General features: G+C 37.8%; 2 protein-coding genes across 4 annotated transcripts in view; one reads left to right on the top strand and one right to left on the bottom strand.

Annotated features, from left to right (window-relative positions):
• The first annotated feature begins 353 nt into the window (after window positions 1–353).
• Window positions 354–12,347, top strand: LOC108679599 (ribonuclease Oy-like). 3 transcript variants are annotated; one of them, XM_018168254.2, is made up of 6 exons: window positions 354–435; window positions 7,697–7,879; window positions 9,580–9,803; window positions 10,513–10,667; window positions 11,495–11,640; window positions 12,017–12,347. In XM_018168254.2, the coding sequence occupies exons 1-6, from the start codon at window positions 404–406 to the stop codon at window positions 12,144–12,146; spliced, it is 870 nt and encodes a 289-aa protein (XP_018023743.1). In that variant the 5' UTR covers window positions 354–403; the 3' UTR covers window positions 12,147–12,347. The 3 variants fall into 3 exon arrangements, with proteins under 3 accessions (XP_018023743.1, XP_018023742.1, XP_018023741.1); XM_018168253.2 differs by lacking the exon at window positions 354–435 and adding an exon at window positions 4,296–4,597; XM_018168252.2 differs by lacking the exon at window positions 354–435 and adding an exon at window positions 5,271–5,577.
• A 665-nt stretch (window positions 12,348–13,012) lies between these two features.
• LOC108679596 overlaps window positions 13,013–26,953 on the bottom strand; it is a 19,657-nt gene continuing 5,716 nt past the window's right edge. Inside the window, exons 5-12 of the mRNA XM_018168249.1 lie at window positions 26,335–26,347; window positions 25,852–25,995; window positions 25,467–25,565; window positions 24,920–25,053; window positions 24,272–24,368; window positions 16,652–16,741; window positions 15,562–15,717; window positions 13,013–15,193 (exon numbers count right to left, since the gene is read on the bottom strand). Coding sequence (XP_018023738.1) covers window positions 14,481–15,193; window positions 15,562–15,717; window positions 16,652–16,741; window positions 24,272–24,368; window positions 24,920–25,053; window positions 25,467–25,565; window positions 25,852–25,995; window positions 26,335–26,347 — 1,446 coding nt within the window. The 3' untranslated portion in view covers window positions 13,013–14,480. The remainder of the gene's footprint in view (window positions 15,194–15,561; window positions 15,718–16,651; window positions 16,742–24,271; window positions 24,369–24,919; window positions 25,054–25,466; window positions 25,566–25,851; window positions 25,996–26,334; window positions 26,348–26,953) is intronic.

Below are 26,953 nucleotides of genomic sequence, written 5' to 3'. Positions count from 1 at the left end.
CTGGCATCGCTATGTTATGTTATGTAGCTGTACACCAATTTTATACTGCATTTGAGACCGCAGGCGGGTCCGGAGAAGTGTCGATTCTGCGAGCTGGACTCCGAATTCTGTAACGTTTTTAATGTCGATATGGTGAATTTGCTTGCCGTTTTCTTTGCTTCTAAATTCTCATTCCATCATCCATGGGTATTCCAAGTCTTACGTTACGTTTTGCACTCATCAAAAATAATTATTTCATATGGAGGCATAGATTCAAAACTGATTAAATTCCAGTGTTAAGTAATTTCAAAGGAACAAAGCCAATTTCCGCGAGTGCGAAATTCTACGCCTTTTCCGCCTTTGAACTAGTCAGCTGTGACGCAGTTATCTTAGAACTTAGAAGGGAACTTTTTTAAGCAACAGCATGGAGGAGAGAGAGTCAGCGGCGTTCATACGGTAAACACCTTACGACTGTGCTCTGTGATTACTGAATTACCTTTGAGATAAAACTTACATTTTCTTCCGTAATTAACGTAAAACTTAAATACCTCAACATCCATCAGGCATCAACTTGATATTGAATTCGCTTTTCTATATACTACCACTAGCACTACGGGTACCGGGGTATATAAGTCAAGTGTCTGATTTCATTTTCACGAACCCGGCTGGCTTTCTCGCCCCTCCCCCCTCCTCTTCTCTTCATGAGAAGAGGCAGTAGGTAGGAGCAGGCCTGCGAGCCAGCTACAATCAACTAATTTTTTTATATTCTATTATTGGTTTGTTATCATTTAATTTGATTATTATACATTTGCTTGTTGTACTTGTATTGTATTTTACATTAACTGATCCATTTTTCAATGCTATGATATTATGTAAAATTTAGTTTCTCTGTCATAAACCCCCTGTCATTTTGACTATATTTCTGTGTAAGCATTTCTAAAATTTCCCTTAAGAGAGCACAGACTAGCTTCCTGTACTAAGAGGCTAAAAACTTAACAAGCAACAAGCTCTCAGGCCCAGCGGTCATCCATCAGGCAGACCTGTGGCTTTATGTCCACCACAGTGTGGACCCCCTGCTAAGAAGAAGAACAACATGGAGAAACCCAAGCTGCGAGTCTGCGACCCTGGCTCTGCCTGAAGTCGCGCAGACGGACTGGCCGACTGGGCTATAGAATTGTATGAATATAATTAGAATTTGCATTTTGGTGTTGAATTGATTGATTTTCTTAGGTAGGTAGTTACTAGTTCATATTAACCCACTGTGCCTGTGCCAGTGTGCCGCTGTGCGTTACCTGGGACCGTGGCTGGGACTGGAGTCTGGGATGCTGGGTATGGCTTTCGTGGGATGGTGGGAGGAGAGAGGCTCTGCTCTTGTTTGTTTTGTTTCAGGCCTCCTCTTCTTCCCATTGTCATCATTCTGTGGGAGCGCACTATTGTCTTTTAATTACGTAATTACCAAGTCGTAATTAAACTTCTTCAGCACTAGCTACTAGGATGCACAGTTTGAATTGGTTGTTGGGCTGCCTCTCTGGACTCTGAGGACTGAGCCTGAGGAGGCCCATGAGTCATGAGTGCAACTGTGCAAGCATGGATAACATCTACGGTCTACCTTTTAGCCTTTAGGGCTGCGACTAGAACTTTCCAGAATCCAGGTTATCCAGCCAATTCCGGAACCGCGAGATTTCTGCCAAATGAGTTACTGCCATTCTTAACAAAAGTGCACAGTTCGCGCTGCTAGATTCCTAATGTATTAAAAAGTTGTCACATTGGAGCTGCAAGTCAGCAAGATTTCAGGAACAATTAGGAAAATTCCAATCCTGCAAGGCTGCAGTGATCACTGCCCACTGTGCAGAGAGTGGGTGAATATTGCAAGAAGATCTTTGGCGACGCTTCAGTAGCAAAATTTATGCCTTCAGAAGATCTTGCCGACACATTTAGATTGAAATTCTTGCGTTTGATATATTTGTCAGTCTTCGGCCAACTATTTAAAAAAGAAGTAAGGTTTCCGGTATGTTGGATGGATCAGGATGCAGTGAAGCTTGTCCGGAAATCAGTTGCGATGAGTTCCTGCCAAAAAAATGTAAACATCAAGTTTACGATTACGTAGTTGCGGTCACATTAGAGCGGTCAGAATGCATTATCACATGTTCAGTTGACGCTTGCTGTACAATCAGACTGTTTTAGGGTAAAATTAGTTATTTGGGGTAACACATGCATGCAACCTTGTAAATAAGTTTGTGGCTTGTAAGTAGTTTTTCATTACTCAGCGTAAATGGCTTTCCATTAAAAATTACCAGGCGACGCATCTTAAAATTACCCGGCGACGCTTAGGGCTTAAAAACCCATATATTGGCAACGCTGCATCCACCCTCTGCACCCTGGATCACTGCATGATGATAAGATTAGATGATGATGAGTGTATAGATCAATGTGGGAAACCTATGCTTTGGAAATCTATTGACTTGTAGCCAATTTTTGAGACCCTTAGTTTTGTGAATAATGTTCTTATTACAAAAGATCTTACGCAGCTCTGCTGTGTTTTGCGGCTCTCCGGCTCTGCCTTGTATCATGGCGCTGCTGTGTTTTACAGCTCTGTTGTGTTTTGTGGCTCTGCCATGTTCCTCGGGGCACGGTCTGCCGTGTTCCAGGGCCCTGCTGTGTTGAAGCCCCATTGGAAATTTAAGGTAATGAACAGGACTCACAGGTGTACTATTTGGGAGATGCCCAAGCCCTGGTCCCCAGGTCGACGTGGGATGCACCAGCCCCAACCTGGCCCAGAACACGCTCCAAATTGGCCAACACTCATCTCAAGCTGGTCCCAGAATATGCCCCAAATTGGCCGCTCTGCAAAAGTGCAGGAACAAGAACACATAAAACCTACCCAACAATAAAACACTTGTAACACATAAATACACTTGAAAATACATGTTGAACTACCTACTACAAAACTCTAGAACAATTTAAAGGGATGATTGACAATATATACTAACCTTTACTTATAAAATGTAGGACTGAGATGCGTGGCAAGAGTGTTCCCTTGACTCACCTATAAAGAGCCGTGATAGTCTTGGGGTAAGTTAGGGACAGATCAGCAGGCAGTAGTCAGGGTCAGAAAGCATGTTCATTTACAGCAGGTCAGTCAGCATGGGTGAGTAGCAGGTCAGTATGAGTAAAAGTTATGCAGGACTATGGAAAACTGACTTTCTCTAAAACCATGCTTCACATTCACATGCAATAATTTAACTTTAACTGGCTGTCACTTGTTTAGTATTAAGGCAGTGGGGCCACAAAGAAGAGAATTGATTCAAAAATTAAAAACAATCAATAAATAATTAATTTGCTAAAATATGGCTCTTAACAATGGTGCCTCATGTTCAACTCTCATTTGTGGCGTGATTTGTTATTAATTCGTAAATGTTAACTTGCTGTGTTCGACTTGGAGATAAATTGCTAATGAATTAATATTTAGTCTGATTTAAATCTTAAAGTGTTGCAACCTTCATTCTTGATCTTGATTCTTTCAAGTGTAACTTTAATCCCTCCTATTTTTATCTTCTCAATCTTAACTGAAATTTTTGTATGATGGAGGTGGATTGAAAATAATATATGAACCTTAATTTTTAGAATTCCATCCTGACTGAAGGAATGCTATACGGCTGCTGATATGAAGCTTGCAGTGGACAAGGTTCAAAGGTTGTTGTCAATGCTCAATGGCATGTCCATGGATATGGTAATATCACATCTATATATGGTAATCAATACCGTATATATTGTAGTATATCAATAAAGGAAAAACAACTATAAATCACAGAAAATGGCATTTATTCTACATCTACATAGGAAGAGGACTTTGGAGTACTGTTAGTAATGGATGAGTACACTCTGAGTGCTTCAAACATTTTAAAATTGAGTTTTATTTTGTGTCCCATATTAGCCTGCTCCCAGAGGTAATTTGGGATGCTTTTCTTTTGCACCTGGCACCTTACAAATAGCATATATGGAATTTTTCATAGATGCCATATGATGTCCCACACAATGACCTTCAAAATGAGCTTAAATTGGTTTATGAAATATTTCATGGCAAGAAGTTATTAACAAAAAATGCTGAAAATCCCAGTAATAACCTCAAGACAAAGATATTACCTTGTTTGACAGTACTGAAAAAATTTGTTGCTTTTTGGGTACCTATGTTTTATAAAGCAAATAAATTATTACTGTTATATATAAACTTTTCATATGAGCTAAAATGTAGATATAACAATACTGTTATATCTTGACAATATTAACAGTTGATTTCATCAGATTTATACTCCAATATTATAAAGGCCCCATTGTTAGTTAAATGGATGTTGACTCACTAGTCATTGACTTCCATTCCAAGCATGCAAGACCTTACTAGCTTCAAAACAAATTTGCAACATGATGTACCTACCTATTGCATCTAAATTGGAGTATGGCATTATGAGTCTTCTTACATGTTAGTAAGTTTTTTATATTAATATTCTTCTATTTCAGAACATCAAATAATGCTAAACAATGTTCATAGTCCCAATTCCATTGTCACTTTTTTCTTAATTTTATACCTTTTCCAGAGCTTTGGATCCTCTTCCAATGCCAGGTAAAAATATCTTGCATGAAGGTATCTGATAATGAGTTAACAAAACAAAGAAATGTTGAAGTTTTAGATGGTAAATTTTCATGTTTTATAAGTAGAAATGAATAAAGGAATACTGCATTTAGAATGGTTTATGGATTGATGCAAGCTTCTTATTTGCCTTACCCATTAGAGGTGAAATAAAATTTTATTGCAGGTAAGTGTAGTTATTTGGAATGTTATTTCCGCAGTAATTACTCTGCTTACCATTTTGATCGTTATTGTTTGCATGAACGTGAATGCAAAACAGTTGCATTAATTCATTGATCTTGTAATATTGTAAAAGTCAATTTTAATCAAAATATCATTGGCATGTGAGCTTTATGGAATTTTTCATAGATGCCATATGATGTCCCACACAATGACCTTCAAAATGAGCTTAAATTGGTTTATGAAATATTTCATGGCAAGAAGTTATTAACAAAAAATGCTGAAAATCCCAGTAATAACCTCAAGACAAAGATATTACCTTGTTTGACAGTACTGAAAAAATTTGTTGCTTTTTGGGTACCTATGTTTTATAAAGCAAATAAATTATTACTGTTATATATAAACTTTTCATATGAAATAAAATGTAGATATAACAATACTGTTATATCTTGACAATATTAACAGTTGATTTCATCAGATTTATACTCCAATATTATAAAGGCCCCATTGTTAGTTAAATGGATGTTGACTCACTAGTCATTGACTTCCATTCCAAGCATGCAAGACCTTACTAGCTTCAAAACAAATTTGCAACATGATGTACCTACCTATTGCATCTAAATTGGAGTATGGCATTATGAGTCTTCTTACATGTTAGTAAGTTTTTTATATTAATATTCTTCTATTTCAGAACATCAAATAATGCTAAACAATGTTCATAGTCCCAATTCCATTGTCACTTTTTTCTTAATTTTATACCTTTTCCAGAGCTTTGGATCCTCTTCCAATGCCAGGTAAAAATATCTTGCATGAAGGTATCTGATAATGAGTTAACAAAACAAAGAAATGTTGAAGTTTTAGATGGTAAATTTTCATGTTTTATAAGTAGAAATGAATAAAGGAATACTGCATTTAGAATGGTTGATGGGTTGATGCAAGATTCTTATTTGCCTTACCCATTAGAGGTGAAATAAAATTTTATTGCAGGTAAGTGTAGTTATTTGGAATGTTATTTCCGCAGTAATTACTCTGCTTACCATTTTGATCGTTATTGTTTGCATGAACGTGAATGCAAAACAGTTGCATTAATTAATTGATCTTGTAATATTGTAAAAGTCAATTTTAATCAAAATATCATTGGCATGTGAGCTGTCATGATGCTTTCACTCTGGAATATAAACCCTTTCTTAGCTTGAGATGAAATCAAATTCAAACGTCTACAGAGTTAATTTTACTCCAATACATTTCAATTATAATATAATCAAGCATTAGGTGCAGTTATAGTAGGTACTTATATACGTAGTAACAGTCATTTATATATAAATATATATATATATTTACTCACACGCAATTAATGACCAGAGCATTTGTTGATTTAAATTATCAGAGAGTCAAACAATTCTTCAGATGACGAACTAGTAGATCAAAAGGCATGAGGGATTGACTTGACATGAGGTATACTACTGACAGCATGGGTGGTGACCTATCAATTAAGTTGCCTGACATTCAGGAAGTAGTTTTAGTTTATTTATGAGGTGTTGAATATAATAACATTCATTTTCAAGTTAGTATAGGAAGCCCTGATTACTGAATTTTTGGTGGAAATGAGTACTAAGTGATACACGTAAATATGAATACAACATGATAATAGGGAACCATGAAAATAGTTTGAAAACATTCTCAAAGTTCAGAAAATCCAGTAGTTATGAGATAGATAGCTGTAGTCAGTCCAATTCATAGAGACAAGGGCTTCAGCTATTGTTGGTTGGATGATGTCAGGCCACTCCTTGAAGAACAATGTAGGTGGGTTCCTCCAGGACAATGCAAGTGATGGGGATTTTCTGAGCTTTGAGATTGTTTCAGAATTTTTTCATGGTTCCAAATTTTCCTGTTGTATCATCACCCCTTGCATATAATAAGTTTTGTGCATATCACAATTGGAAGCCCCTAATATATATAGAGAATATTCAATACTGTTCATATTTAACTGCTCAATAACCTAAATGCAACTAGAGCTATTATTCACATTACTCAAATAGAGGAGCAAAATCTTAGCACTTTCAAAATTTGAACTAGCCAGGATCTTGTTTATGCATGCATATAAAAATGCCTGTAAAATGAATTGAGAACAGATTGATAGTTTATGGTTTGGGGCCGAAATGCCCCAAATAATAATTTACAACCCCCGCATTACTGGTGATTAGTCAATCTGTATTCTGTAATCTATGGAGTAGTATTAAAAACATTTAAGGCAAATTGGTTACTGATAATAGGTATATTACCTATATTGGGGTTGCCTGCAACTATAATTTATGTTATTTGCATGATAATAAATGACATTAATAAATTAGTACAGAATCAGTAACAAACAAAATGATAGTTGAATTTAGACGTTTCCTATATGAAATTATATGGCTCTGAGAAAGGAACAATAAATACAATACAATTATTACTAACTAATTAAATGAGTTATAAGTTATTATATAATGGATGACTATAATGTTGAGTAAACTTTAGCTCCTACTTCTACTGTCAGGAAATTTAGCAATGAGAAGAGAGCATTGAGAAATGCATGCGGTAGCTGAACATTAATTAGGCTCACTGGGGAATGCAGAACTGATCCAGGCCATGAAATTCTTATTTCTGTGAACTAATGTTAATTATGATGAAAAATATCAAAAGAAAGGTAAAACCTTTTTGAAAATAGTGATCCAGTCCAAAATCCCATTGAGAACATCCTGCTCTTCATTCTCAATAATTTTTTCAGAGATTTTAGATGTTTAATTGTCCTTGACAATCCTAAAATTGTGCTCATTTCATAGCCATTTTCTCTGGCTAGAATGTGCACTGATTTTAAATATAGAAGGAAGGACATGTCTGTGTGAATAATTTAATAAAATTTCTTCATTGCAGGTTTGTAAGTACAAATGAAATTGAAAATGAAGAGCCTGCCAGCAACCCCACTAAGGAGTGGGACAGCCTCATCTTCTCCCAGCAGTGGCCCATCACAAGTTGTATTGCTCATAAGGAAAGCCATCATGGAGCTGCTTGTCGGATCTACAAAAATGTCACCACTTGGACAGTGCATGGTCTCTGGTGAGGACTATCAATGTGCTTAAATTATTGGTAAAACTAAGGTTGAAATGAGTTGACAATTCCAATATTTCCTAAGAAGATTTGTATGAAGTTGCAAATAATTGTTTTAAATTTTGTTAAGATTTGTTAAAATATTTATTTATAATTGTTTTTGTTTATAATTATAAAACAAATAATTGTTTTAAATTTTGTTAAGAAAGATAATTTTGCACCAAGCATTCTGCATTTTTAATAATTTGAGATGATTTAGCCCTTTTGTGGACAAGTGACCATATATGGGCGCTTGAAATCTCCTCCCAAAAAGACCCATCGTGTTCCCCATTTTATGTTGATACATTTGCCAATTACAATCACTTGCTCATTGCATCATTTGCTCATTGTTTATCACCCCTCTATCACGGCCAAGAATTGAATTATGATCATTTAACCAAACATTTTAACTTAGACAGTGTAAGAGTAAATGTTTTTCTTTTTTGTCCGTTGAGAAAACGTGGTTTTTAAAAGTTTGTTTTATTTATTTTATTTCACTATTTTTAGTTTTGTAAAAACCAGGAAAACGTGGTTTTTAAAAATATTTTTATATATATATTTATTTAATATCTTATATTAGTCAAAGAACCTTGATGAAATTTAATTAAACTGAAGTTAGCTAGTCCAAATTTTCAGGTGGTGTAACAGCTTCCCAATGTTGTAATAGTAATTCCGAATTCATGTACCATAAATTCGTTACAAGGGCTTTCTCCCCTAGGTGGCTTAGGTTATCTTTTGAAAAATATGCTTTGCTGCCTGTGGATGATCCTCTACTGTCATTGTTTAGGTTCTTAGTCTTAAGTATATGGGTGTTTGTATTCACCTGTTTTTCATTGTCCCAAACTCAGTCTAATCATCTTGAGTGGGATAGTCTCTCGGGGTGAGGGGTTCATATCCACATAGGTTTTGTGGAACCCCAGTTGATCAAACCGCTACAATGGTATATTTGGATGTTCAAGATTCATTTCTATCTAATGGTTTTTTCATAATGATGGTATTAATAGATTTTTCAACTACGAATTACTCTCTCAATATGTAGAACTCTGAAAAATAAATACAATTAAATTTATGTTATAGGTAGTTGTACAAGACGGTAGTACCGTCTTGTACCGGTTTGAGAAATTTGAATTTCTGCATATTATTGTGCTTGCCCTCAAAAGGGTTAACCAGGGCTCTACTGCCGTATGTCACTCTTTGGTAACACAACTTTCAAATTAAATTATACATAAACTATTGAGTGTAGCATCCAAAGGATGATTGTATACAAGTATACAACAGAAAACATTTTGTAATTGTTGTACATTGCAGCAACATCCAGTGCAAGTCATTTTGCGCTCACTAGAACGTATCCTTTTTGGGTAGACTTATGTGACAATATTGCTCTGGTTACTCATGTCAGGCGGCAGAGGATTACCGTAAGTGGTCCCAAGAATGCAAGTAAAGGCTCCCCTGAAGATATTGTCAACATGAAAATTTCTAACAATGTCAGTAACCAGCTGATTGTTTCAAAGCACCAAGAGAGTTATTTTCTTTGATTTGATATTATCCATGTGGATTTTTTTTCTATCAAACCTTTGTTTGACACTATGAATACAAAAAAAAAAAAACATTCCCACTTGTACAATGGTAATATTTGTATATATTTATATGAAATCATGATTATTTCTCAGGCCAAGCATATCAGGAAGTCGCAATGGACCCCAATTCTGCAATAAATCCTGGCCTTTCATTGAATCAAGAGTGGCAGACATAGAGCCGCAATTACTCAAGTATTGGACTAACATTTTCAAAGACACTGGGAAACTTTCGCTGTGGCAGCATGAATGGTCAAAGCATGGCACATGTGCTGCATCTGAGCCTCAACTGGGCAATGAACATAAGTACTTTAGCAAAGGTTAGTTTATTAACTCAATTGTACTTTAAATATTTTTTGAGTGTTTTATATTATACATTATTTGGCGATTAAGTGATTAAACTATTCGTCGTTGTCAGCAATTTAAAATATTGATTTCGGAAGTAATGAAAAAAGTGGGAATTTTGTTACCATTATATAATGATATGTGAACAACTTCTTTATTTGTGCAGTAATTGTCTCAAAATTGTTGAGGTTACGGTAGGTAGGCCAGCTTCTTTGGAGACCTGTATAAGTCAGCCATGTGTGAATGGTCAAATCTGCCCGTTCAAGGGTGGTTTTTGAGCGTGACCTCCATATTTATTATTGGTGGCCACAAATGAAAAAGTATTGTCTGTGCACTTCAGATCACTTTCAGGTTTCAGGGGATGCAAAATTTTGATCTGTATGTTTGAGAATATTTAATAGTTTTTGGTTTATAAGAATGACTTACCCTTCCGGTATATTAGGTACTGTTTTGTTGGGTCGGAGAGTGACTTTCTCTAGATTGCAGTGGCCAAAGAATTGACTTGTTCATTCAGCAAGTGGTTTTATAGACCTGCTTTGAAAGTGTGAAGAAAGCCCTTAGTAGTAATAACTTTACATGTAATACAAGAGCGTGATAAGTATAACCTATTGATGTGGTGCCTTTCTGTAAGGGTGCTCTAAGGAAGTAATTGTATCATGTCTAAATGGTGGCACTGTTTTACAGGGTTGCAATGGGTGCGGAAGTATGACCTGCTCGATGTCTTATCATCTCATGGCATCACGCCCAGCACTGAGACTACCTACACCTCTGAAGCGCTGTTTTCTGCCATAACGTCTTCCTTTGGAACAGATCCCATCATCAACTGTGTCTATGATAAGGTACATAGGGAAATTCTATTCACCGGCTGCTGTGTGCTTTAGAATGCTCGAGGTCTAAGCTCATTTAATGTCAATAATAATTTATTATATCCCAGTTACTGGCTAGTTAATTACACGAAAGGTTATGCAGCTAAATGCTATTCATAGAACCTAGCAGCCCATGGGTGTACTCCTGATAAAAGTTTTCGCAGCAATTTGTTTTTTTGACGTGCCTGATGAGTTGCTAACAATTTCTTCCAGCAGATTTACTCATGACTGCCATATTAGAACAGCCCGAGATAATCACACTGAAAACATGGGCCATTATTTTCAAAAGTTTATTTCTTGTGTTACGAGCCGCGTTTATTTTCTCTTGACATTTTCACGTTTCCTTTACAATTGTGAAATACTATTATACAAGATGAAAAATGTAAAAAGTACAGAAACATTTTTTTCCAACTTCACACCGAACCACCGGCGTTTTCATTATGAAGTATCGTCTTTGTTTGAAAAGAAAAATTGATAAAATAATTATGACTACTGGAAAAAATTTGTTTCATTTCAAATTTGCAATTTTGAGTAACGATGACAGCGTATGGACTACATCTATGAATAATTTTAAACATGTTTTTAAAAACTTAGCAGAGTGAGAATTCTTCTTAGGGTAAATTCCCAGCCTCAGAGGATACTCCTAAACATAGCTGAGCAATTCGAGAAAAGCATTATACGTCAATGCGTTAGTATAGATCTTGATTCTTGTTCATTCTCAGCAAGTTAATAACATTCCATTATGTATTTTTTAGTTTTTGCAGGCAAAATTGATCTATTCCTAAACTTTATGGTAACAGGAGACGAAGACGCAGTTAGTGTCCCAAATCAAGTTGTGTTTTCACCGCAACCTGACTTTGGTGTCGTGCAACGAGGTTCTTGGGTACCGTGGTCCCCACAGGGGCAACTGCCCCCCCACCGGAGTGTACTACCTGCCCACCGTCAGGTGAGAGTTAAAAGTATATATTGATTTACTGTTTATTTGTAATGTGCACACACACAGGCTACACGGGAGCAGCAGGAGGAAGTAATGCCAAATTAAACTGTAATTAATCTCTGAACCTTCATTAGGCCCACAATGATTATTTTCTTCCTAAACCCTTTAAACTTATGGTTTCTAATACAACGTTTGAAAAGCGATTATGTGAAAACTCTTTATCATTCTCAAGTTGAAAAACTTTTTTTTTTGCCCTGAAGTTGAAACGATCAATGTATGCCAATTTATTGGTATTATTCTTTAATTGATGAACACTAAGTATGAGCCTGTTCTTTTGATGTGTCGAGTTATTGCATTGTTCTGTTACATCATTGATTTGCCGCAGCAATGTAACGTCGCCTACGACTCAAGCTCCACCGACACACGCACCCCAAGACCGTGACAAGCAGCCGTGCAGCACCCCTCTCTGCCAGGCCATTTACGCCGCCTACGCCCTCAGCATCGTCCCTCTCTAGCCTCACATGTACGCAGCCTACGCCCTCAGCATCGTCCCTCTCTAGCATCAAATTTACGCTGCCTACGCCCTCAGCACCGTCCCTCTCTAGCCTCACATGCACGCAGCCTACGCCCTCAGCATTGTCCCTCTCTAGCCTCACATGTACGCAGCCTATGCCCTCAGCATTGTCCCTCTCTAGCCTCACATGTACGCAGCCTATGCCCTTGCCTCACATGTAGGCAGCCTACGCCTTCAACATCGTCCCTTTCTAGCCTCACATGTAGGCAGCCTACGCCTTCAACATCGTCCCTTTCTAGCCTCGCATGCATGCAGCCTGCGCCTTCAACATCGTCACTCTCTAGCCTCACATGTAGGCAGCCTACGCCTTCAACATCGTCCCTTTCTAGCCTCGCATGCTTGCAGCCTACGCCTTCAACATCGTCCCTCTCTAGCCCCACATGTAGGCAGCCTATGCCTTCAACATCGTCCCTTTCTAGCCTCACATGTAGGCAGCCTACGCCTTCAACATCGTCCCTTTTTAGCCTCACATGTAGGCAGCCTACGCCTTCAACATCGTCCCTTTCTATCCTCTCGTCTACGGACGCAATGATCCGAGTCAATTGTGTTCATAGCTTAAGGCCTAATAACTAGGGTTACTCTCAATATAAGGTAACCTCTCAGAGAGTCAACTTCTGCCTACAGATATATTAACCGGTGTTAATGGTAATGGTACGAAATATCTCAAGACATGGCACTTAAACTAACATTAAAAATTTATTGAGTGGCATGGAATTATATTGATATTCACCGCAGATAAGACGAGTTTGCACGCCGTACTTAGCTACCTTGCTCCAATATTTATTTTTTTATAAATGAAACGCGTTGTGAGTGTACTTTCATTTATAATTTGTGAGTGTGAATCTTTTTTGTGGGTTGATAAAAAATTAATATATACCTACTTTTTTCATGTCTTCAGCGTTGTATTCGTGTTTTTTTGTGAATTCTGAAGTAAATCGATATCAAAAGAAATATTTTTATTGCCTCTGAAATGGTGGTTCCCAAACTGTTTTTGATAAGAGTACAGCTTGGACTCTCCGTAACACCAGGCACCACCGCGTGCCATTAATACGACATATTGCATCTTATATGATGAGCTAATCATTAACTCGTTGATTATTTGTACATTTGAAATAAACGGTGGCACCAGGCAGGTGACGTGTGATGACGATTGCACGGCGTTGACAGGGTATCTTTAGTTCCATATTTAGTTACAGTAAACATTTGTGATTTAAGTAATACGTAGCTAAATTATTCATGAAACCCAAAATTCTCTGGTACCAACTGAAATGGGTTTATGTATTAATAATGATTTGTGAACTGAAGTTTGGGAATCACTCTCAACGAGTAACGTTGATATAAATTGAATGTTAAAGTGCTAGGTACACAAATGGTAACGGATAACACATCTCCAAGAGTCAGGACCTTAAGGCGAGTCTCCCTCAAAATGTAAATATTCTCAAAAGAACAGGTTTACACAATATAAAATTGTATAAAGATTACAATAGACAAGTGTGTAGGTTGCTGGTAAGCACAACTGCCGCAATTGTCACAATTTACAGCCGACTATTGCGCCTCCTTCAATTGATGTAATAATTCTATATTTTTGCGTCACGAAAACCGTTCTTTTTAGGTCAACGAAAAATAGAAATGAACCTAAATTACTTTAATGGCCCTATTTATTAGCGCCTCAGATCTACGAAGTTCTCTCGTGCCATGATTTTGCAGGAAATTGGTCATCGACTAAGAAATTAATGCTAACGTGGGAGATGGTATCCAATACCTCGCTTCCATTAAATTATGATGCTCCAAAATAAGGTCAAGGTTGACGAACAATTCCACCTCCGACTGACTATTCAATAGTTTGCTTCGGAATTTCAAATTTAATTTTCAAAATTGCATTACAGATACGAAAATACATGGAATGATTAAGTAAAAAGTGATCGGAATAAGGTTTTCTAATGTTAACCTCGTGGTTGAGGTTGACATTAGACATTTTCAACCTAAATGGTGGAACGAAGTTGAGTTAACTAATGCGTTACCAAGTACGAGTATTTCAATAGCTTCATAACTAGAAAAGAACACTATGCTTGTACTCTACCTGTGAGATAACTATTCGAATAGAAATTTATATAATACTCATTCAGGGATCAACCACTTCATCTTAAACATCTGAAAAAATGAACATTAAATGAGTAAAAATAACTAATAACTATGAGAAGCAATTCGTCAAAAGCAAAGCCAATAGTACGAAAAGAGCACAACTTAACGCTAGGAACAAATTTGGACTTAAGTTTCAGGAATTGTTGAGAAGTTCCAATTCCGATTTGAGGTTTGTAAGGCTGTCAGAAGACTGCGTCGGTGTGTTGAGGATGTCGCAAAAAGAGGCGACGGTGAGGGACCTCTCCTTTGCCCCGCCAGCGGCGCTTACGTCTGCCGAGCCTAAAATGTTCGGCAGGAAAGAGCCGGGGGCTGGAGTCAAGTCTGTGGACATTCGCTGGTCGAGGTTATTTGAGTTTGACGATGAGGCTACGGGGAGTGCGGGGTTGGGGTCAATAATGTTAAGGTTAGACGAGAGGTTCTCTGAGAGATGAGCTTCAACGAAAGGCCCAGTCGTCTCCGCCCCCGTATCGAGGAGGTAGCGTAACTCGGCCGAGTTTATTTGGTTCATATCAAACTCTCCGGTGTTGTTGCTCGAGAGAAGACCTTGCGGCTGCAGATGCGTATTTTCCATTTGTTGTTGGTGATGGTGAAGATGCTGGTGGTGTTGCTGGTCAACAACGAAGCGCTGTGAGTCCAGGTCCAAGAGGTGCAAGTGATGAGCCGTGCTGGACGATGACGACGAAGTAGCGACGCCCATCGGCCTCGTAGCGACGGTGGCGTCACCAGCGGCAGGTGGGGACAGCACGGGGGAGGTCACGGTGACGATACCTCCGACCGAGCCACCCAATAACATCGAATAGTTGCTATTGTTTCCTGCACTCGTGACGCCGATGGCGTTACCTCCACCTGCAAGGTTAGCACATTGAGAATTGCACGTTAACGCTAAAAAANTTAGTGAGGTCAAATAACTTATAGCTGTTCTTCCAATTATTTCTCAACAATTCCTGCATTCAAAACTAACTAAAAATTTAGAATATTTGCGCATTTTATCTGCCGAAGTTGCCAGCAAATGTAGATGAACAAGCATTTTACTAGCTGTGAGTGCACATCAATTCTTGAATGAGTGCGATAAACCCAGTCTAAAAAATTAAAAACGAGCATGTAAGTGTGAAGCCTAATAAAACAATCAACTGCTAAACATTTTAAATCATAAATAACAATCAATCGCCTGTTGCACATGCGCGGGAGTAAAACACAAAGTAGATCATCTTGACCTGGAGGCTCCATACACTGACCTGGAGGCTCCATACACTGACCTGGAGGCTCCATACACTGACCTGGAGGCTCCATCTTGACCTTATCGGGACCGCGGGAGCTGCGGGACGCCACGCGGATGGGTCGCGGGACGTCGATGCCTGCCTCGCCTAAACCTGCACAATGTTTTCCGTCGGTCAGACAGCTACTCATTAACTTGCGTGATCGCGATATACGGCCTTCAAATCCCTTTACTTAGTTGTGAGGCTTTTCCAAATTACTTTACTTGAATCACAACGACACGATAGACAGCTGCACATTAACTTGATCGCGATATACGGTCTTCAAATCCCTTTAATTAATTGTGGGGCGTCTTCAAAATATTTTACTTGAATCACGACACGGCATTTAAAAATTTTTTACTTTGATCTCAGCATCACGGCCTCAGAATTCCCATTTTTGAATCATTACAACAAACTCCAAATTCTCGTAATTGACTTTCTGCAATACGAACCCATTTTAGTATATTGACTATCCCATGTACAAGGAAGATGGCAATTGACTCATCTAGATGGCAATTTACTCAATACAGATTAACCGGAACTAACCGCCATTCGAGATTCTATCCATGCAAAGCCTTAACATTATAAAATACTGCAAGTCTGACATTAGCATAAATATGCAATCATATTGTAGTACATGTCTAACAATTATTTACGAATTGTCCAAACCCATATAGTCAAAAAGAGACGATTTCCTGAGTTGTAGTCCAGAAAGTAATCAAATGCTATCTGGCAATGACTTGGTTAGTTAAAATAAGTTAGCTAATACGAGTGGTACAGTTAACCATAATACGAGTGAATCAATCTTGACTAATCTCAAGTTTTAAATTCCGTATGCCCGTGAAGTAGAAAAAATATAAGTGTGAGAATTAAAGTAAATATGTTAGAGGCATCTTAGTGTTATTAAATAATATGCCGCATCATGGGTGTAATAATTACCAAAAATTTTCAAATATTTGTAAAGAGGAATAACTTATATGTTTTTATAAATTAAATGTAATAATTCTATATGAAATGTAATAATTCTCAAATAACGCAGAGCACTCGCCTTGAATGTTATCAGCGATGAAGCGACCGATGTGCTGCGAGTTTGTAGCGTTGCCGAGGCGCGCGATCTTGCGTCTTACGTAGTCAGGGTCTGTACAACAGTGATGAATTATAAGCATGTCACGTACATCATTGTACAGTATTTTATTATATATTGGATTGTAGAGTATTTTATTATATGTTGTATTGTTGAGTATTTTATTTCATGTACTATTGCAGAGGAGTTTAGTATATCTAGTATTGCAAAAGACTTTTCGTCCTATGAAAAAAGAAACACAAACAAATTGAATTGAAATAATAATACCACGGGTTGAATACGATAACTTTCTATAAGCGTACATAAAGAAGAAAAGCTGCCAGCCTTATTAATTTGCTTTTAAATAACTACGCCTAGAATAATCACAGAAATTTAGACACAGCAAGATGCGAGTGTGAGGGACGAGATGCAAGCGCGCCAATTGTTGCTACTAATCATCCAAGTACAAATTGTTAGGCATGGTATTACGGTGCAGATCATGCATAGGATTACGGTACATATTAGGAGGAATACGGTACAGATTAAAGGGCATACGGTACAATTAGGAGGAATACGGTACAAATTAAAGGGCATACGGTACAGCTCGGGGGTAGGATTACGGTACAATTAGGAGGATTATGGTAAAAATCGGGGATTAGATTACGGTACAATTAGGAGAATTACGGTACAGATCGGAGGTAAGATTACGGTACAATTAGGAGGATTATCGTAAAGATCGGTAGTTAGGATTACGGTACATTTAGGAGAATTACGGTACAGATCGGAGATAAGATTACGGTAAAATTAGGTGGATTATGGCGTAAAGATCGGTAGTTAGGATTACGGTACATTTAGGAGAATTACGGTACAGATCGGAGATAAGATTACGGTAAAATTAGGTGGATTATGGTAAAGATCGGGGTAAGATTATGGTACATTTAGGAGAATTACGGTACAGATGGGAGATAAGATTACGGTAAAATTAGGATGATTATGGTAAAGATCGGGGTAAAATTATGGTACAATTAGGAGGATTACGGTACAGATGGGAGATAAGATTACGGTAAAATTAGGATGATTATGGTAAAGATCGGTGGGTAGGATTACGGTACATTTAGGAGAATTACGGTACAGATCGGGGATTAGATTACGGTACAATTAGGAGAATTACGGTACAATTAGGAGGGTTACGGTACAGATCGGTGGTAAGATTACGGTACAATTAGGAGGATTACGGTACAGATCGGAGGTTAGATTACGGTAAAATTAGGAGGGTTACGGTACAGATCAAAGTCTTGTCAACTTCTAAGCATTTGATACACTCCATCAATTAGCATTACATCATACAATGGTTAACATAAATGGTAACTTACAAAAATTAGCAGTTATTCTATATAACTACAAAATAACGAGTCGCGGTCACTCAGGCATGTCTAAAATCATAGTAAGGAAATGCAACTAAACATTGGCAAGATAAGTGTAACACATATAGAGAAAGTTAATTGCGCAACAAACGGGGGCAAGGAACTTACCGCAAAACAGAGGCGAGTGGAGGGAACGATCCAAATGTTGGATAGTTTCAGCCTCGAATTGAACGGCGGGTAAAATGAATGGCTAAGATACGAGAAGATAAAACATGGTGATAGGGGCTCCATATGGCATGTTATAGCGCGCGTCATCGTAACTTAACATTTGATTTTAAGCAAATAATCATAACAACAATTAATGAAGAACCTTTTCGATGAGACCAAATGTGAAGGGTAGTCAAGAAATTATTGCCAAGAGGCTCTAGCATAAGAGGACATAGAGTAAGAATAAATTTTTTCCGGCTTGAAGTATTTTGTTGGATTTAAAGTACGAATCTTGATTTTGAACCATAAAATTGGCTGAATAATATCAACTAATTATATAAAAATATCTTGAAGAGAATGGAAGGAAATAGAGAAACTAGAGGAAATACTGAACACATTGATTAATCACTTTTATTTCATTTTTCCATAAGCATTCAAGCCAACTGCGATTGGGGCAACCAAATTAAATGGCATGATAACTTCTGAGTGCGTCTTAATATAGAGCGTTAGATTGGCGAAGCATTCAAAAATTTGATGCTCATAAATAAAAATTATTTAAATAAAATAAATAGTTGTGACTAAATTCCCATGGAGAACGTAGGGGTCTCCTAACCAATGAAGTAATAATGAAATACTAATGAAATGCACGTTTCAAACACATGTCCACTGAATACAGAATTTACAAATGAATAAATACTGTGAGATATCGATAGAAGAATAAGTCCAATTCAAGACGCTGAAGTTCGCAGTTAGCCAATAGAGAAGTAAATTTGCTCGTGCAGAACAGCTCTGCGCTAGTCGACTATTAACAAGAACCAGATAAACATTAATAAAGATTAAAAATAGTCAACACCTGCCAATGCCAAAAAATCAAACTACCATACATCAATAAGATTACCGAAGAAGTGATGGTATCAAATCCTGTTATAGAAACATCGTGTTAGTCAGCTAGAACTCAATCTAGATCGCTTAAATTATTAAACTTCCACTCAAAAAAAGTTCCACAACAGAATGAGCAACGGAACGCTGCACGAAATTGACAATACATATGAACAACGTCACCGAGTTCAAGTTACAATGACGCGTACTACAGTATCTTTAAACCAATCAAACCGACAATACATACGTATTGTAATATGTTATTATGTATCTTAAGTTTAACCACCTCAAGCTGAGCACGTGAACTAGAAATGACTAGAGAGCACAAGCAGCACCTAGCGTTCATGAATAACAATCGAGCTGCACTTTGGGGCAGTTATCGGTATCATATTACAAAACGACTAAACCCACCTATTTGAAATTTTTATTATCACTGCGCAGCTGTATATTGAATTAATTTCTCGATTTATATGGAGATCAAAGCTGACTTGGGGAATTATTGGTTAATTTGATGTATGATGCAGTATTAGAAGAGCCTACATCGTGACGGTGAATACCAGCGGAGATGTAACAGCGATGAACAACTTCTATAATGTCTGTGCAGATAAAAATAATAATTTTATACTCAAACTGCCGGTCAGCACATGTATCCTGGATATTATTTTAATTTTGACGTCCATCAACAGCGTGTCAGCTCTCGTTAAACGATGGTGAAAGGTGTTCAGAAGACTTTCTATTAAAAATATGAATTAAAACATTTTTCCAGATTTGCTTAGCGTCAGAATTTTCGGACTCGACATTTTTTTGAAGCAATCTTAACATGATTCAATCTTGTTTATTGCGTACAATAATTTCGTACATGTATAACCTCCTGAAACATAGTTAATCATTTATGTTCGTTTTACGTATCATTATTTGCCAGAATTCAAAGTCTTTGTTAAAGTCGAGTTCGAGTCTCATCACTTAGTAATAACGTTTGCCACACGATTCCTTACGAGTTTACACAAATTAAAACATAAAAAACAGTAACAAAAAGGCCTTCAGTCACAAACTGCATGAATTTATGCTTTTCTGCGAGACCTGAATTGAGAATTTGTTCACGAACTGATATAAAAACTGGAGTACAGAAGCCTGCATGCTGCCATACTTAGCGAAACGCAGCGGAGCGTATGGGGAGTTCAAGAAGGTTGTATACACTTGTGACATCGTCGGGACACTTTTGTGATAAGCAGATATTTAACACTACCAGCACCATTCATCTCACAATTATTCAAATTAAATTAAACAATTTTGATCGAAATAACATGATTATTATAATGACATTCTGACCAAAATAGAAAACCGAATATCAACAATATAACTCGGCTAAGAATATGGACCAACAGCCGACGGATTCCATCAAATAAAACAAGACATAACCACCGTCTGTAATTACAACATACAATAGCAGCACGTTCGCTGCAGCACCTTATCTTTATCACATCTTATCCGTGCATCTAACATCACTGAAGAGAAGATAGATTAACCGATAAACACTCTGTCTAGAATGCACATTGAAGGCACACTGGCATTTAGCAGATCTCATGAAATCGAAACGGCTTTCCAATAAAGAGCAGCTCATAAATCCGAACAGATAATTATAACAATATATTCCGTCTTCTTAATATGTTCCAACAGCCAATAAAAAACGTTGAGCTGCGCATTAAGGCTGTTTCATAAACAAAAATTACCTTTATTAGTTTCGCTTTCTTCCAGCGAGCATCAGTGGTGAAGCTATCGCGTCTAGTAGGGTTTAAGTAAACATAAAACACACAACAGATATGACACAACAATAAGGCAACATAACATATTTGAACATAAAGTTATTCATCAGGTTGCTACATTTAATGACTAGAGACATTACGACATCAGACCAAATATTCTGACAAGATAGAGTAAAAAAAAGACTGCGAGTTTTATTCAATTTTTGATAACGAAATCAGGAAGACCATATAAATTAAGCGGAGGACGCGTGGACACAGCACGAAGGATGCTCTTAACAAGATACCAAACCGGCCCAAAATTTCCAGTGTTGAGACGCCAAGTAATAATCTCTGTGAACACCGTACGCTATCTTCCAGTTTATACGCCATTATAGTGAGTACCGTTATTTTTTGCCGGTTAGCAATTAGCATTATGTCTTGAAAGTCGGTCATCACGGTTATGTCTTTAGCGGTCAGCTATTGCTTTGATGTCTTGAGGGTGTCATTACCGTTATGTCTTGACGTTTAGCCATAACAGATATGGCTACAAGATGTCCAATTGTCCTACGAAACGAAACATTAGGCATATTTTCCCTCTGACTTAGTAAAAAATTTAAATCAGGAGCATTTCTATGGTATTAAAAATAAAAACGAATTTAAGACTGTGTGCTAGTGAGAATCCTAAAGATAGATAATGTAGGCTGACAATGTAGGTCCATCTTATTGTAGGTCCATCAGTTATTGTAATCCAATTATACTTAACTTATTCCCTAAAAGTATATTACTTATGACTGCCCCATACATCAATCAGCAACGAAGCATATTAGTGCCGGTGGCCTCAGTCTTTTTTGGGAAATTTTTCTGGTCAAAAATGAAACCAACTCTGAAAACCGGAACGGCGTTAAACGCTCGATGTCTTTTGTCGTTTAGCGTCTAAATCGAGCCAAGGTTAGCACGCTTTCCAACCAAACCCCTACACAAATATCATACAAGAAGCACTCAGTTGCAGGGCATGAGTATTCCGTAGTAAAGCTTTTCAACCAATACCGTACGTATAGTACGCATTATAACCTAACAGTAGTACAATAATAGTGCAACATAGAATAGTGTATCGTAGTGCAACATAGAATAGTGTAGTGCTGTGCAGTCGGCGCGGAAGTATGGGTCATGGACTGTCACTAATTCAAGACATCACAGAATTTTCACAGTTAAGTGAGGCTCGAACACGCAACTCACTGATTCAGTCCGACCGCTCTGTTATGATGAATGCAACGGCTGAACGAACTGCAGAGCAATCAATAAACTGTGGATTCTCACCACGACAAATTAATGCCTTTGTTAAGTAAACAGCAAATCCAGCTACCTTATATCATAAAGCTTTCATGGCAAGGTCTTTCAAGAACCACCAAAGTGAAATTCAAATTAATTACAAACTATACTAAAATCAAGATACTATTAATTTTGTTAAATGAAATTGAATTAACGGTATCGCATTAACGACCAGAGATGCTTATAAACGATTTATACAGGATGACATGTCAGGTTTAGACACCTGGTTAATTAGTACCGGAGTGACTACACCTAATCAACGTATTCGCTACAAACCATACTCGACTTTGCACGCTAGTAATGAAGTGTAATACGAGAACTCAAGATGGCATAGGAGGTCTCGTGGGAGCTGCTGGGCATATTATTTTCATAATCGCTTAATAATCATTCATAATCAATCGCTTCATAATCATTAATATAATATTAATATAATATGAAATAATATTCGCTTCATAATCATTAAAGCAAGGCTTCACAAACTGGAGGAAATGCGTCCTTTGTCGGGCGGTAATTAAGCAGTTAAGAGTTTCAATTTAGCCTTTCTACACAATTATGACAAGATTAGTGAAAAAAGTTGTTTAACACATTATTGTGGCATGATAAATTTAAGTAGGGTAAAAAAATTGTATGTGCGGTGAGTAAATTAGAGAACCGCTACACTGAAGTAAGACACACAAGCTTTAATTAGTCTTCTTAAGCCAAGTTAAAGCATTTACAACACACTAGATATATAAAAAAAACTCAATTTTTAATAATTCAGCATAAGATTTTCTCAGCATTGCTTCTAACTTAATCACATAAACATGTTTTACTTGCATAAGTTAACGAAGCATTTCAATCGTAAGAGTCTTAGAGTAGAAATGTCATCCGCTTAATCTTAATGCTATGTTACTAAGCTGCAATGAGAACCATCCTAAGCATAATATATCCTAGGATATTTATATTGCCCGTGTGATATTTGATACAGTTCTCATTCAATGACTTGATGAATACAAATTAAGTTTGAGACAAATAAAAAGTCATGTGGATAAAACCCATGAACGTTAGTGAGTATCAAACAAATAAGTCCTGGACAGTCTTTGGTAAGAGATCGTCGTCTTTCTCTAAATCCATGGGCGATATGAGAGCTGGCGTTCTGATGGCAACGTTGCCGAGAAGTGACTGTTGTTGTGGAGCATTTGCAGCGCCAAATCCTCGTATGTGCAACAATTGAGCCTTTGTCGAGTGCACGGGGCGGTTGGATGGTACACCATATATGGCAGAATCGTCTTTGGTTTCTTGGTCCGGACTTTTCTCAGGAACTGCCGGGAACATGGAGCCTCGAATGAGGCAATCTCCCTTAGTTAGAGAACCAGGGGAAGTGGCCGTCTGTTGCTGGGCCGCACGGGCTCTGTTCATCACAAACTCGAGGTTAGTGTAACACGAGGCGTACGAGGCGTCGCCATACAGCATATCTGTAGTACCAGCCTGAGGGAAAGAGCTTGCATCTGAAGACGAGGCGGGTTCACCCATAGCCAGCATTGCATCGAGCTGCTGGCCCCCACACAGCAGGTTTAAGGTACTCGATATCGCGTTGTTGTTGTCTCTCATATTAATGGCACTGAAGCCGCCCATGGAACTTGCAGCGAATGAATTATCCAAGTCGTGGTAGGCAGAGCAGCCTTCTCCCCCAATGCCGCTGAGCAGGTCATTGACGCTGCTGTCGCTCAGTACCTCCTCCAGTAGCTCAGCGTCTGAGTAGCACGATCCTTCCGACCATATCGGTGATAAGTTCTTCATTAGAGTCTTCGACGTACCACTGGGACTTAATAACCCAGTAGAAGATTGCTCACGGGTCGGTAAGCTGATTTTCGTGTTTTGGTCCTGTTTGATGACGGGATGAAGCAATGGTTGGTCACGCTTGGAAGCTGAACCAGAGTTGCTCGTGGAGACATCCACACGCACGGAGGGGATTTTGCGTTTCAAGTCTTCCTCCTCTTTTTGCGACGCTGAAGTGTTGTCGAGGAAGAGAGGATCAAGTCCCAGGATCCTAGAAAAGGGCCCATAGGACTGCTTGAGGCGCTTGAAAGACAACAAAGGCCTACCTGAGTCCAATGGAAGGTACTCGAAGGGCCGAGGTTCTGATGTCGTCTTGTCCGAGGGCCTCTGAAGTTGGATGTACACCTTCACGGGGTTCTCGATCTGTACAATAAACATATTTATTGTACAGATATTTACAGAACCTTTACATGTTGTTAATGAATCGCTTTATTATTTGTTAAGTTCAATAATGTTCCAAACAAGATTCTGATTCAGCTACTGAAAATGGTATGAACATTGTAATGTGCACAACACAATGAAAAGTAAGAGCATGCTAACGTCGTTAATTATAATGTATAATATAATGTATAATATAATGTACCGTGTGGAAATGAGTAACTCAGGGACACCATAGTCTGAAATATGATCCGCTGAAACAGGCAATGAAAGTTGAACCGATGAAGGAAAAAAATGCATTGAAGAAACCAAGAGGACGACTTGAAAGATTGCATTTTCTCCTCATCGTGTCCCTAGATTAGAAATTTAAAACGCTGTTCTGAATGTTTTAATGAATTGTAATCATTAAAAGCAATTTAGGAGACATCTGACCTCAAGCGTCTTTTAATCGTATACCAAGATAAGAAATATTACAACGTTATTCTAAACGTTTTAATGAATTGTAAACATTAAAAGCAATTTAGGAGACATCAGACCTCAAGCGTCTTGTATCTCGGGGTTTTGAAGGCTATGGCCACCTGCTTGTGCACGTCTGACGGCTGGAATTCACCCAAGGCTTCCCAGCTGATGAGCCCGTCTGTGACTTCGTAAAAACGCACCTGAATGTCCTCTGTCAAACATAAAAAAATGTAGTTTTACATAAATGAATAAATAATTTCAAACCGTGAAATATATTCTTTAACTTGATAATTCAGACGCATGCAATCCACGGACAGCGAGCCAAATATCATCTCATCTGCTCTTGGTTGTGTAGAATATAAAATAATAGCTGTGCAACATTTAATGAAACAGCAATAAATAATTTATTGGTACAGCTACACAGAATTGAATATAGCACAAGTATGAAATTTACTGGAACTGCTTAAAAATTGAGTACTGTATAGCTGTTGAAACAGAAAAGCGTCAGAACAGTTGGCTTAGAAGCCCAACAACCTTGTTAACAATAATTAACATTAAGATATGCAATAAGGTTAACCAAAGATATGACAATATAAATATAACATGTTTAGAAATGAGTAATACCCTTGGTAACTTTGTCGCACAAGAGAATGACCTCCTTGCCCCCAGCGACGCTGCTGGTGCAGTCACTGAGCTTGCATATCAGCAGGTCGCATGTCGCTTCTGCTCGCAAAAAAAAAACATTTAAAACATTGCAAATAACAATAAGCTGACACGATTTCGTCATGTGAATACATTATTTTCATTCATTAACATAAACAATTTCCATCATTAATATGATTCATTAAATATTCATTTCAATAAATCGAATAAATCTTCAAGATATGCTATATTTGCTTTAGATCTAATCCAGTTCAGAAAAAAAAACACAGTAAAGTTAAATTAAAAGAGAAGTTAAAGTTAAGTGCGCAAAGTTAAATGAAAGAAATGAAGAGATTGAAAGCCTCACTCTTGTCATATATGGGCTCGGACACCGTAGGCTTGAGAGGGAAGGTAAATTTGCCCTTGGTGTGGCCCTCCAGGAACACTTGGAAGCAAAGGCGCAGCGCGTTCAGGTCGATGCTTTGGGGCTGGTTGCGGTGACCAAACCCAGCTGCAGGCAAACAATGAATGTCAGGTCGCCATAATGGAGAAATTGCAGCTAATATAAGTCAGAATACGAAATAAGAACATTAAGATGGTAAACCCAGCTGTAGGCAAACAATACTTCTCAGATCGCAATAATGTATAAAAATTTCAGCTAATATAAATCAGAATACGAAATAAGAACATTAAGATGGTAAATAAATCGAAATAAATCCATCAGCTAGTATTTAGTGGGAGTGAACAGTTACACAAAAATGTACCAAAGTTAAAAAGATCGTCTCAACTGTCGTCAAAAGAAGATGCACAGATATGATGTGTCTTAACTGCACTGAAAACTACAACCAACAGCCACAAGCGCCCTGTAATAATGTATCAGTTATAAGGGTCACAATTCACACAAATTAATGGCCTTAACTTTATAATACAGTTACATAATAATTTTTTAACCTGAGCCTGTTAAGTAATTTTTAGGTGAATCAGGAGCTAAACTGAGTGCTCGAGTAGATTCACGACCAGCCATGAAGGTCATTGGAAAGAATATGTCAGCATGTAAGTCAACAGGAAGAAATAACGACATTAATCACTAAATATATAGATAACTACACGGCCTCGCGTATCAAACGTACATCACGCAGACAATATTTACGGCTCCTGTAATAAGCTTGCATTACAATTTAATTAAATTATTTAACGGCTATGCTAGTAAGCTTGCATTACAAGACCCAATTTACTGCGCAGAAGCAAACATGACGACCAAACGCGGCTAATTTACTGCCAAGAAGCAGCCATAAGTACCAGACGTAGCCAATTTACTGCTCAGAAGCAGCCATAACTACCAGACGCAGCCAATTTACTGCTCAGAAGCAGCCATAACTACCAGACGTAGCCAATTTACCGCTCAGAAGCAGCCATAACTACCAGACGTAGCCAATTTACTGCTCAGAAGCAGCCATAACTACCAGACG

Source organism: Hyalella azteca, unplaced genomic scaffold (genome assembly GCF_000764305.2).
Source record: "Hyalella azteca isolate HAZT.00-mixed unplaced genomic scaffold, Hazt_2.0.2 contig7995, whole genome shotgun sequence".
NCBI lineage: Eukaryota > Metazoa > Arthropoda > Malacostraca > Amphipoda > Hyalellidae > Hyalella > Hyalella azteca.
Note: the sequence above shows the minus strand (reverse complement) of the source record. Positions and strands in the feature narration are given on the sequence as shown.

Excerpts from the sequence above, each read along its gene's own strand:
- LOC108679599 (XM_018168253.2), top strand. The coding sequence starts at position 4,506 with ATGCTAAACAATGTTCATAGTCCCAATTCCATTGTCACTTTTTTCTTA. Across the intron at positions 4,598-7,696 it reads GGATCCTCTTCCAATGCCAG|GTTTGTAAGTACAAATGAAA; the intron begins GTAAAAATATCT and ends TCTTCATTGCAG. Across the intron at positions 11,641-12,016 it reads TACTACCTGCCCACCGTCAG|CAATGTAACGTCGCCTACGA; the intron begins GTGAGAGTTAAA and ends GATTTGCCGCAG.